The following is a 12,679-nucleotide window of genomic DNA, read 5'->3' as shown; positions in this document are numbered from 1 at the left end:
TTAATATCGATAAAATACACGTGACCTTTTAACTGTTCTACCCACACCTTTCACACGGAACTCCCTTATTTCCAACATGTGCGATTTGCTTTGCCGTGAATCTCTCTGCCGCGCTTGACAAGGCTACATTACATTCCATTCTCCACGTGCCTTTTAGCTTTCAAATCACCTGTCGGGTCACACTTTTTTTTCGTTTTTTTAATTCAATTGAAAGAAGACCCGTTATAAAACTCGTGCTAATTACTGGCCCTTTAAATACCATTAGGACGCCCCTGTATTCTGCCTCACCAAATCACCAGATCGATCGATGTTCATCAATCTTTGAGGAATTATTTACAGCGAATTTATTTTGTTTTGGATAAAGATGTCTCAACCTCGGTTGCTTACAATAGACTTTTTAGGGATTGGAAGCCAGATTGATGGAGCAGAGAATACTAGCCCGGCCATGGATTGCCAACACCAACGTATGAAGAGGCAATGTAAGTTATTTTGTTAAAATTTGTAAACAGTTCTTAAATTTAGGAACGCATAGCAAGGATTTATATTGATGCCATTAGGGTTTCAATTTTACAGCAAATCAGTCATGCCTGGGGAAAATAAAACCCTACATCCTGCAACAAGTTCTCTGCCAGTCTCAAATGGAGGTTAATTCTGCGGTTTCTGAAGGTATTAAGACCATGGAGTTGTTTCCTCGACACGGTTCAGGGTTTCAATTGGAAAATTCCAAGCCTCCTTTCAAAGAGCTAATGATTTTCTACAACGGCGAGATGAAAGTCTTCCCCGATGTTTCTCCTGAAAGAGTAAGCATTTTTTTTCATGTTTGATCCAATATTTTTCTCCAGAGGCGAAACAGAGGGTTTAAAAACCAAAAAAACATGTCAAATTCTCAATCTTCTAACGAATAGTTTGTTTCTTCAACAGGCAGAAGCTATAATGATGCTGGCCGCGGGAAATGGAAATATTCTGCATTCCGATGAGGTTTCGTCCTTTTCCACCACTGCTTCAAATATCCTACCTTTACCGACAGGATTAAGAAAAAATGTTACAATTTCTGAAGAATTTTCGGCTGAAGCAAATCAAACCCTATTTCATGCCAGTAAGTTCTCAAATCAGATTTGTATTATTTACACACTGAAAGGAAATCAGATTTGTAATATTTACACATTGGAAGAAAATCAGAATTGTAATATTTACACTGGAAGAATTTCTTTGTTTACAATATTAACGGAAAATTTTGTTCTGCAGAACTTCCGATGGCGAAGAAATTATCTCTTCAACGTTTTCTCGAGAAACGGAAGGACAGGTAAATTGAAAGTCTTGATTAATGTTTTGTGGACAAAAAACATAGGTAGAGGAACAGTTTGACATTAAATTTGATGAATTTGAATTTGTGTTGCCTATGTACAGACTTAACAGATTACTTCCATACATGACTTCGTCAAAATAAAGATGCGCAATTGTTAATTTCCAAATCGGAAAACGGGCGGAAAGTGGTTCTTCAATGCGTAGTGGATGACAACGTGGCGAACTGTGACTTTTTGATCCTGACGAAGACTCCATGATTCTCACTTGTTTTGTATACCGAACTCCCTGAAATAGTATAATGTAACTGTGTGGGGCCAGGAATCCCTGGAATCACTATCAAAAAATATGCTTAGATCTATTCATATGGCAATATGATAAATATGGTCTTGGCATAGTTGAATGGTTCGTATTTTTGAATGATACCTACTGACGTGATTCCGAATATCGTATATTTCTTGATACAGAATTTTTTGCTTTTCGAGCTTATAATATTATATTATAATAATTTTAAAAAAACCTAAGGAAAATAAAATCCTTCTTGGTTGTGTTACATGTTGAAGATGACTTTTCAACTCGTAATAATCGTGTAGTTTTAAAGCCAATAGGTTATATTTTGTATCAGCTTTTGCTCGGAAAGCTGTCTCCCGCTGTAAAAACGACTTCCACGGGGTTGAAACATTCCTCACCTAAAGCATGACAACAAAATTTAAATCGCAACTAATATTTTGGTCAGTAGCTTTAAAACCTAAACTCCACTTTTTAAAATAGTTCTGCTTTGGCAGTGTTTCGTACTATTTTGCCTGCAAACTCTGCCTATTTTTCTCTCATTGGCATCGTTGAAAGTACAATCTTGAGGTTGGCCGTTTGCCATGGTTTAGGGGGATCCATACATGGTGAGACCATTCTATTTCATTTAAAATAAAAAAATTCTGTTATCTTTTAAATGAAGGTATTGGTTATGTGGTTTTATCTGACTGTTTTATTTCAGATCATTTTATTTGTTCCTCATTTAATTATCTGAAGGCGTCTCTTCACACGGTTTCCCATCATCGAATTATTCAACTGTAATTAATTTTTCCGCCTCATGGAAATAATTGGAGTTGGTGAAGATGAAGTCCGCGTAGTTTTGTACACTGTATTTGTACCCGAAAGGTATCCACATATGCCTTAATTTTAAAATATTCCCCCCTCAATACAACAAAATTGAGGCACCACGAAACATGTGAAAAAAATAAACGGTGGATGTTAAGTTACACGCTATCGATAGACTATTGGTTACCAAGGCATGTCAGACATGGAAAATGCTAGGGACAAAATACAAGTATTTTTCTATGGGGTAAAAAGGCCACGTCACACGAGGAAAACAATTTTTTTAATGTTGGACAAGCATATTCTAACTTAGGGTAATGTTACCTTCTATGTTAATTAGTGGCATTTATATTATTATAGGAAAAAATATTTAAGGTTAATTTATATATAATATTATTATTAAATTTTTAAAAATTAATTTAATTTTCTATTTAATTATTTATTAATTTATTTTTATATAATTTATTGTTTTTAATGTTTATAATAATTGAATTTTGATATGAATTTATTTCACATTTTTTAATATTATCGATTTATATTCTTTTTTAGATATATTTTGAATATTAAGAAGTCTAATATATTTTAAAATTAGTGTTTCTTTAACAATTAAAAATAATAGGAAATAATATTAAAATCATTAAAAATTTACAAATTCATATCTATTATATATTTAATTATGTATATTTATAATAGTAAAATTAATGTTTCTTTTTAATAGTCAAATAATAATGTCTAGTCGTTATAAATTTATAATTGTTATATATTTAGTTATGCATATTTTGTTTTTTATATTTACTTTTATAATTATTCTTTTATAATATATTCTCTATTCAAATGGAAATTTTTAAAAATTATATTATAAGATATTTTAACTTTTAAAAACTATATTTTGTTGTCAACCATTTTTAATCATTTTTTTATACACTTAAAATTGGTCTTGAGATAATTAATTAAATACGAAGTTATTTAATTAATAAGCCTTTTATTTCTCTACTTATAAATAAATTGAAAACTTTATTTATATAATTCACACTTCTTTAATTCTTCTTATCGTAATTCATTTCTTCCATTTTTCCCTAATTAAGTAAACAAATTTAATAATTTGTTTTATTTATTTATTTCCTCCCATTAAATTTGAATTTTTAATTCAAATTGTCACATGACTCCTAACCCTTAACCACCTAACCTAACCTCTTTCTAACCTAAACCACCAACTTAACCTTGGGTTTAACTAACCCTATCCCCCCCAACTTCCTCATCCTAACCTCCTATGGGGTGGTTATCCTCTCTTGAGGACACATGGCATCTTTGCCACATGTCCTTCATCTCCTTGTCGCTTGCCTTCTTGTTGGCATTTATTTACTGAAGATTCTTTGCCACTTGTCCCTCTAGGGATGATAAGTGTCCTATCTCTCAACCTCCTGTCTAACTTCTTCATTTTTTACCATTGGTCTCTCCAGATCAAATCTCCATTGTTGAATCCTGCCACTTCAGCCTTTGCATTAGAAAGTCTATAAATATCTCCCTCTAAATTGTGAAATCCCTAAGTGTGATAAATATAATGGTAGAACCAATCTGCAAGACCATGTGAGGGAATTTTGCATAATGAGCATGGAGTTTGCCCATGAGGACACTTATCTAATGAGGTTATTCCCAAAGAGCTTAGGTGGACAAGCCATGGAATGGCTCTCTAAGATTCCACTTGGTATTAGAACGTTTGAAGAATTGTTGGATAAATTATTTTCTTAATACTCATATAACATTCAACATGAGATAACCATGTCGGACTTGTGCAACACAAACAAAAAAATGAAGAACCATTCATGACATTTTTACAAAGGTGGAGACGATTTTTTGCTAGATATTCTCGTCCTATACCTGATAATGAAAAGATGGACATTTTCATTGACAATCTAAATGATGAAATGAGTTGTAGACTCAAATTGCAATGTCCACCAAGTTTCGACAAGATGATTGAAAATGGAATCAAGATCAAAGAAGCCTTAGTCAAGAAAGAAGTGTTAAAACTTATAAAGAAGGGGCTAATTCTTCCAACAACAATAATAACAACACTGACAAACCCAAGTTTTGGGATAGGAACAAAAACATTGTCAATGATGGAATAGTGGATGGTAACAATTTAAAACCAAAGCAACCTATATTCAATCTATCAAGTCATACAACGATGGTTAATCAAAGTAATAATAAACTGGTGTAGTCACGACAGGAGAGTCCTCAAAAAGAATAATTTGGACCATGCAACAAGAGTTACACAACAGAAACAACACAATCATGATGGAGGCAATGCATAACAGACTTTATTATCTCATGAAAAATAGTTACAAACTACCGTCAATATGTAGTCTCACAGACCTTAGTACAAAACATGTGTGTTATGCAATATTTGGCTCCATCAAGAATGCGAGCCAACTCTGGATCTCCTAATCCTTAGATCTTTCTTCTATCTCCTAAAACTTGATTCTAAATGCTTAATTACATTGATTTATATGATCAAGGGTGATTTGTGTCATCCCAAGATGAAACAATAACTGATGAACAAGATGAAACATGTAAAACAACAAGGTTGGCCTCCGCCAAAGAGATCCCTCCGAAAAATCCATAGAATGAAGTGCTGACCCAAGGGAAGGTCGACCACATGCTAAGGAATGTTGGAAAAAATGAACTAAATCTCCGCAAGCTATGAAAGAGATCTGCAAGATTCACCAATAGCAAATAGTTCCAAGCAGTTATGGTGTTCTAAGCTAGAAAACTATCTTGGATTCCAAAAGCGATAACTTACCGAGAAAAGATCCAAACGTCCTGCTGAAGAGAGAGAAAGATGGAAAGAGGTGTAAAGCGGAAAATCGCGATCGAACCCTAGTTGTTCTCCCCTCTTCCAACTCCGAGGAGAGAGAAGGGAGGTTCACTAGGATTCGATGGTTTTCACTTAGGGGAGAGACTTTACATTCAAAAGAGGGGTTGAAACCCACAAGATCCAATCCCACGCAATGCAAGATTGGATGCTAAATGTGTTTCAAGGGTTAAGACAGCAAGGCTACCCTCTTTCGTAAAGAATGTTGATAGGGTCAGTGCAAGAAGATGAGTCCACTTTTTGGCCAAAAAGTGGAAGTGTTTTCCCTGTTTTTCAGATTTTGTCTCACTTGAGCTTAAATTTTGAAACACTTAGAGATTGAATCTTGAAAAAAGTCAGTAATATAAAAGATAGCTCTATGAGTGTACTTTTCAAATATGTAATTTATTTTAATACCCACATAATAAAAAATAACTTTTTGAATGAAGTTCTAAAAACTATGTTTTAAAAATGCCTGTTTCAGGACCATACCATGCATGTGTACGACCCACACTTTTTGACACAATTAAAATTATTTTCTCAAACCGTTTTGGGAAATGGTTTGTAACACACTGAAGATTGATGAGCATATTTTTCTGTATTTTTTTTTCAAATATTTTTTTTTTAATTAATTTTTTAATGACCGTAATTATCTTTTTAAAAATTTGATGTGTACGACCCACATAATTTGACGTAAACTTAGTATTTTTTGAAATTTTTTTTTTTTAAATTGAAAAGAATTTTGTGTAGATTGATGACATATAATTTTTTTTTCAAAATTCATTAAAATAAATAAGTTATTAAATTAAGAAAATTAGTTAATATTTCAAATTTATGACCCTGATTTAGTATAAATTAAATGAAAAATATTTAAAATAATCAATTTTTAAATTAATTTACATATTTAGAATCTAGACAGTATAATCTGAAATGGGTTTCAATTTCGTATAAAAATTCTTTGATTAAAGGCACGTAAACTATTTCATTTCATCATATTTGTGCTTTCATTCATGGAGCTTTGAATTTGCAGGTTCATGTCTCAGGTGTGGCCATCCCAGGCCTATCCCGGGCCTAATCCCGAGGCAAGTGGCGGGTTGTGAATTCAAATTTTACATAACGGGGGCCCGTTATTAAAATAACCGTTGCTGTAAAAAAAAAGAAGATTGCATCGATTTACTACAATATCATTGAAATCCGTACTGACAAAGATTTTTTACATCATTTGGCAGTACTTTTTAATATTTTTTACGCGATTTTTTGAAGACAAGTTTGTAAAAATGGGTTCTAAGCAACGTCAAAAGAAAAAAAAGAAGACAATGACAGTGGACGAAATTCAAGCACAAAGAGAGAAGGAGGCAAAACGCCAAAGAGATCGAAGATCACAACAACGACAATTGAATAACACTTTTGAAGCATCTAGTTCAGTGCCCGTTGTAGATGAGACCATTGAAGACATCATGATGGATGCAAAAAATATAGAACCACACACGGGTATGACTGTTGATGCAAATGTTGATGTGGATGCGAATCCTGGTATGTTTTTAAATCCTGATGACTATGATGCCAATCAAATTGCTGATTTAAATGAAGCTGGATATAAATTTCATACACCAATACGAAAAGAAATAAAAATTGAAAATATTACACCACCATCTCTAAAAGAAAATGAATGTAATTTGTTTACTATTGATAGCAATGTGCTAGATAATCTTAATGGGTTAGTTTCTTGGAGACAAATCAGAACACATGCAAACAGATTATATAAACAATTTTTCTATAATAAAAAGTTAGGATTCCAATGTCAATTAATGCTACAATTAATAAAAATGTTAAAAATGCGTAAAGTCATGAAAAAAATAGGTATTTATGCAAAACCAAAAAGAAAAGATGAATCATATAAGCAAGTTGTATCTACTGTTGCCAGTGCCATCGATTCTATAGGAAAAACAAGTCGATCTAAAGATAAGAATGCAGCACGTAGAGTTATAACGACTGCTATAGTTGACAAAATGATTGTTAATAAAAGAATGTTAAGTGATATAAGTGGCTATTTGAACTTACATCGTAGAACCTTGTCAAGAGCGGCCAAAAGAAGAGACACAATTGAAATTGATCCACTAAACCATTGTTGGAGTTTTAGTGGTAGACTTCAAAGGTCAGACATGAAATTAAATGATGAAACTAAACAATTAATTACAAAATTTTGGCATGATAACACTAGAGTTTCATCAAATGTTAGAGATGTTTTAAAGTTAAGGGTGGGATCAAAAATTCGTGATCCTCATCCAAAACATCTTCTTGACATGACTCAAACTGAATTCTTTAAAAAATTTAGTGATGAATCTGTGTTAATGAATTTACAAATTAGTCAAAGATCATTTGAAAAATGCAAACCCTGGTATGTTAAAATCAATAAACAAAGAATATCTTGTTGTTGTAAAACTCATGTCTAGTTTCGTTACTATTATGATGTTTTTCGATATATTCGTTGTATGTTGCATGGTAATGATCTTGTGCAGGATTGTGGTGTTTATGTTCCACCTGAAACTATAAAAGATTTTATTGGAAGTTTATTTTGTAAACCACCTAATGAACAATTATTTCTTTCCAGTTCATGCATTTATGGTCTTTGCAATTTATGTGGGAACTATTCTTCGATAGGTGAATGTTTGCATGAACATGTTTCATCTGAGTTTGGACAAAAAATGGTTGATGTTAGGAGATTTAAAAATATAGAATACCCTCTAAAGGATGGAAAGATGGGGAAACGTTTAGAATTGATTACAGAACAGAATAGTGTGAATGCATTTATTAGTGAGTTTAAAACTCATATTGTTCCAAAATATGTGAAACATTCCCAACATGCCCGATGGCTTGATGGACAGTTTCGCATATGCAAGAACACATTTCCAATTGGAACAATAGTATCAGTTGTGGATTTTGCAGAAAATTATACTCTAAAACCACAAGAGGAAACTCAATCACAATACTACAACTCAGTGCAAGTGGCCATATTTGTGCACATTATATATAGACATGACCATGACAGTACAGAAGATAACAGAAAATTTTTGAGGGAGTATCATTTCTATGTTAGTGATAATCGATTACACTCTTCAGAGTTTGTCCAACATTGTTTCGAGGTATTTTATGATAATCTTAAGGAAAGAGAAATTGACATGAAACAACATATGATATGGTCAGATAACTGCACTGGACAATTCAAAAATGCAAGAATGTTTTATTGGCTATGCAAAGTTCACAAGATAACCAATGTCCAACATTTATGGAGTTTTTTTGAAGCGGGACATGGTAAGGGGGAACACGATGGAGCCGGTGCCTGTATAAAAAGAGCTCTTGCTAGAGAACAATTGAAATTCGAGGATGCAGTGAAATTCAGAGATGCTCGTGCAGTTGTAGATTGGTGCAATTCAAAGTTGTCAAAAGGATCAACTGAAAACTCTGCAATTCGACGTTTCTTCTGGTTGATAGAGGAAGATAGTATTCCTATTCGGCATGATTGTAATACCATCATTGGATCAACTAAATGGCATTCGTTTAAGAGTTCTAATTCAAACACATGGACTATATTCACAAGGCAACTTGCTTGCTTTTGTCAGTTTTGTGTTTTCGGAGATTGGGAATTTTGTGAGAATAAAGAATGGGTTGAAGAATGGCAACAAAGATCATTGACACCCATAGATGCAAATGATCCGCATGAAAGAACTGATGAAGATATGGATCAAATGTTTGCATCAAATGACTATGATCGCATTTCAGATCTTATACAACAAGGTAAAATTATTTTTGAAATTTGTTTTGATTTATTAAATAGTACATAAATTTATGAAATCTTACAGTGTATATTTTTGTTTTTATTTCTCATTAAATATTAAAATAAAATTGTTTTGTGCACAGGACATGTCTATGCTGTTGTTGCACCAGAGGACAATGAAGAGGGGACAGAGTATTGGTTGGCTCGATGTGTAGAGCCAAAACATAAGCTAACTACTCCTCGAGTAGATGATGATGGTTATGACTATCCAACAGGATCTGTGGTTGTTGTTGGCACTTGGCTACGCAAATATCTAACAAGAAAGAATGGATTGCCCGCATTTGAAGATTATGAATTAGAGAAAAAGATTATACATTACTCACATTTGGTAGTGGCAACTAATATAAAATTGGATAGATATTGTGGCAGGCCTGCTAATAAACAATTATGGACTCTCTCTATGGAAGAGCACGAGACAATTATAGATGCTTTGCAAAAGAGAGAGGATGCAGATGGTATAATAGAATGAATATCAAGTAAGTTATAATTTGAACCCTTAATCCACCTCCCTTTTAAAAGTCGCGATGCATATTATATATAGTATTTTAAATCATGAATCATAATTACAAAATCTAATCTACTAAAATTTTGTTTCAGGTCTACCACAAGTAGAAGGCATCAATGAAAACAAAGTTATTTGTGCATACTTTATGTTTCATTTTGAATAATTACAAGTAAGTTAAATTTTTGTACCCTTAAGGCAAATCCATTTGTATTTTAAATTCAATGTATTCTGATTATAAAAACTAATCATATGTATTTACTTTTTCTAGGTCTCTCAGAGTAGACTTGGCCTCAATGACTACTATATTGTTTGTGCATACTTTATGTTGTATTTTAAATTCAATGCATCCTGATTATAAAAACTAATCATATGTATTTTTTTTTCTAGGTCTCTCAGAGTAGACTTGCCCTCAATGACTACTATTGTTTGTGCATACTTTATGTTGTATTTTGAGAGATATAAATCCTTATTATTATAATTTAAATAGACTATTTATTTTATTTTAGATATGTCTTCTTGATTACATTTTGTGTACAATATACATAAATGAGAGACTACTGGTCAAATTTATGAATGAGATAATTATGTTTTAATCAAGTTCTATTCATTATATTTGTTAAATGATACTTTTTGATTTAGAATATGTTATAATTATAAGATATGTTTCGATACTTAGTTCAAGATGTATGCACATGTAGTTTATCTAATCACAAGAACTATTTAAATAAAATTCCAAAAATAAAATTACAAGTCCACATAATGCCTATAAAGTTGTTTAAGCACAACTTCCATAAATAAAATTTCAAGTCCACATAATATATAAAGTATGCGCAAAATTTCAAGTCCACATAATTTCAAGTCAATATATATGATCTAATGTGCACATAATTTCAAGTCCACATAATATCTAATGCGCACAATACACATAAAGTATGCACATAATATATATGATCTAATCCTATTATGAAACTATCCATATATATAAAGTATGGGTGTGCACGTGTAAACAAATATGTAAAGCCCGTAAAATAGTACATATCAGAGCCAAATAAATAGTAAAATTTCAAGTCCACATAATCCATATAATATCTAATCCATATATATGTCTAGATGGTAACATGATGTTCACTCCACATAATATCTAATGTGCACAAAATATATAAAGTATGCACAAAATATATATGATCTAATCCTATTATGCAACTATCCATATATATAAAGTATGTGCACGTGTAAACAAATGTGTAAAGTCCATAAAAAAGTACATATCAAAGCCAAATAAATAGTAAAATCTAAGTGCTATCATCAATAACATCTCGTGGTCTCTTGTCCCCAGGACGTGGTCCAGATCCACCTGTCTCATGCTGTACAATAAAAAAATAATATTAAAATATTACTTGAAATTAACTATTAAAAGAATCATTTATCAAATATAGTAGAATTCGTAAATTAAGTTACAAACTTACCATATGCTCATCAGATCCTGTAGCAGTATCTCTCTTGTCCCCAGGACGTGGTCCAGATCCACCTGTCTCATGCTGTACAATAAAAAAATAATATTAAAATATTACTTGAAATTAACTATTAAAAGAATCATTTATCAAATATAGTAGAATTCGTAAATTAAGTTACAAACTTACCATATGCTCATCAGATCCTATAGCAGTATCTCTCTTGTCCTCGGGACGTGGTCCAGATCCACCTGTCTCATGCTGTACAATAAAAAAATAATATTAAAATATTACTTGAAATTAACTATTAAAAGAATCATTTATCAAATATAGTAGAATTCATAAATTAAGTTACAAACTTACCATATGCTCATCAGATCCTGTAGCAGTATCTCCTCTAGCAGTATCTTGTGCAGTATCAACACCAAATGCAGTGCTAGCTAACTCCTGTACAAGGTCAAATTCAAAGTGTCCAATTAAATCTTAAATTAAGAGTAAAAATAAGATCAAATTAAGTATTACATATTAATACCTCAAAGGATGTCGATGTGCGTTCAAATTGGCTCTGATCAAAATTATGAGGATAACCTATCCTAATGGTAGTGTCCACCTGCATACATGCATTTAATGAAATCATATTTAGTGAACATATATATGTGTACTAAATAATTTCAAGTAAAGTTACAATATTGTAAGAGTTCATATTTAAGTTAAGAATTATAAGATACATACCATAGATGGTGTCACAATAGTCAGACCCTCTTCTTGATGTGATGTAGAGGGTCCCTCATGACCTGAATCCTGGAGAAAGAAGCATTCAATGTATCAACATGAAAATTTATATAATATACGACGATAGCATATTAACTTAAAAAGATCTAGTACAATGTCTAGATAGAAATTTATACTATACCCCATAAGGTGTGCCGAGTTGTCTTCCAGTAGATGCAATATTAACTCTAATATTAGGCGTAGTCCTTATCTACATAAACAAAATTTATTTAATGAAGTATTAGATTGTATAAAAAAAGAGATGCACTTAGTTTATACCTATATTTAATAAAGTACATAAAAACATTGACATGTACATGTATATTATATATATCTATACCTGGTCAAGATGAACATCCGAGCAAAGAAAATCCATATAAGATGTCATCATACTATCATTTGCTGCATCATGCTCATCTGGAACTGAAGTAGATCCTGCAGCAGTAGTAGGACCTACACACGTCTTATGACAACTCGAACACATATGTGGCATCCATCGAGGAGCAGATGCCATGTGAGCAACTTGCTCACTCAGGTTCCCTGTGAGGGAAGTCAAAGCATCTAATGTCGAAATGAATGATGTATTTTGGACATCTGCAGGAATCGATGGAGCAACAAGTGGAACTATGGGTGGATCCGGTAGGGGATTATTACTCCGTGCCCCTAATCTATGCTGTGGCATTCCACGACCAACACTCTGGAATGACTTAATATCAAAATAATTTGGTTTTTGGTTCATTACAAACTCACAGTATAATTTCTTCAAAAAATAAAAAGGGACCTCATAATTACGATGTGGTGGATAATCAAAAACCATCCACCATCTATCCCAAAAGTATCTAGCCATTTCTGGATGCACACACCACCTAATT

At 32.4% G+C, this 12,679-nt stretch overlaps 2 protein-coding genes across 2 annotated transcripts; one reads left to right on the top strand and one right to left on the bottom strand.

The window, feature by feature from the left end:
- The first annotated feature begins 268 nt into the window (after positions 1-268).
- Positions 269-1,705, top strand: LOC131080064 (protein TIFY 10b). The gene is made up of 5 exons (XM_058018187.2): positions 269-479; positions 574-800; positions 922-1,096; positions 1,246-1,303; positions 1,408-1,705. Exons 1-5 carry the CDS (start codon positions 365-367, stop codon positions 1,445-1,447), a joined length of 615 nt encoding a protein of 204 aa, XP_057874170.2. The 5' UTR covers positions 269-364; the 3' UTR covers positions 1,448-1,705.
- Positions 1,706-10,841: 9,136 nt separating this feature from the next.
- LOC131857279 (uncharacterized) lies at positions 10,842-12,198 on the bottom strand. Its single transcript, XM_059209542.1, has 8 exons — positions 12,148-12,198; positions 11,950-12,018; positions 11,769-11,837; positions 11,569-11,646; positions 11,400-11,483; positions 11,226-11,297; positions 11,052-11,123; positions 10,842-10,949 (listed from the first exon to the last, which is right to left on the bottom strand). Exons 1-8 carry the CDS (start codon positions 12,196-12,198, stop codon positions 10,878-10,880), a joined length of 567 nt encoding a protein of 188 aa, XP_059065525.1. The 3' UTR covers positions 10,842-10,877.
- Positions 12,199-12,679: the final 481 nt, after the last annotated feature.

This window comes from Cryptomeria japonica, chromosome 8 (assembly GCF_030272615.1).
Source record: "Cryptomeria japonica chromosome 8, Sugi_1.0, whole genome shotgun sequence".
Classification (NCBI taxonomy): Eukaryota; Viridiplantae; Streptophyta; class Pinopsida; order Cupressales; family Cupressaceae; genus Cryptomeria; species Cryptomeria japonica.
The sequence above is the reverse complement of the archived record's forward strand: the minus strand, read 5'-3'. Positions and strand labels throughout refer to the sequence as shown.

Coding starts and splice junctions, on each gene's coding strand:
- LOC131080064 (XM_058018187.2), top strand. CDS start 365: ATGTCTCAACCTCGGTTGCTTACAATAGACTTTTTAGGGATTGGAAGC. Junction 801..921: donor CCGATGTTTCTCCTGAAAGA/GTAAGCATTTTT, acceptor TTTCTTCAACAG/GCAGAAGCTATAATGATGCT. Junction 1,097..1,245: donor TCAAACCCTATTTCATGCCA/GTAAGTTCTCAA, acceptor TTTGTTCTGCAG/AACTTCCGATGGCGAAGAAA.
- LOC131857279 (XM_059209542.1), bottom strand. CDS start 12,198: ATGATGACATCTTATATGGATTTTCTTTGCTCGGATGTTCATCTTGAC. Junction 11,298..11,399: donor CAGGATCTGATGAGCATATG/GTAAGTTTGTAA, acceptor TTTATTGTACAG/CATGAGACAGGTGGATCTGG. Junction 11,124..11,225: donor TAGGATCTGATGAGCATATG/GTAAGTTTGTAA, acceptor TTTATTGTACAG/CATGAGACAGGTGGATCTGG.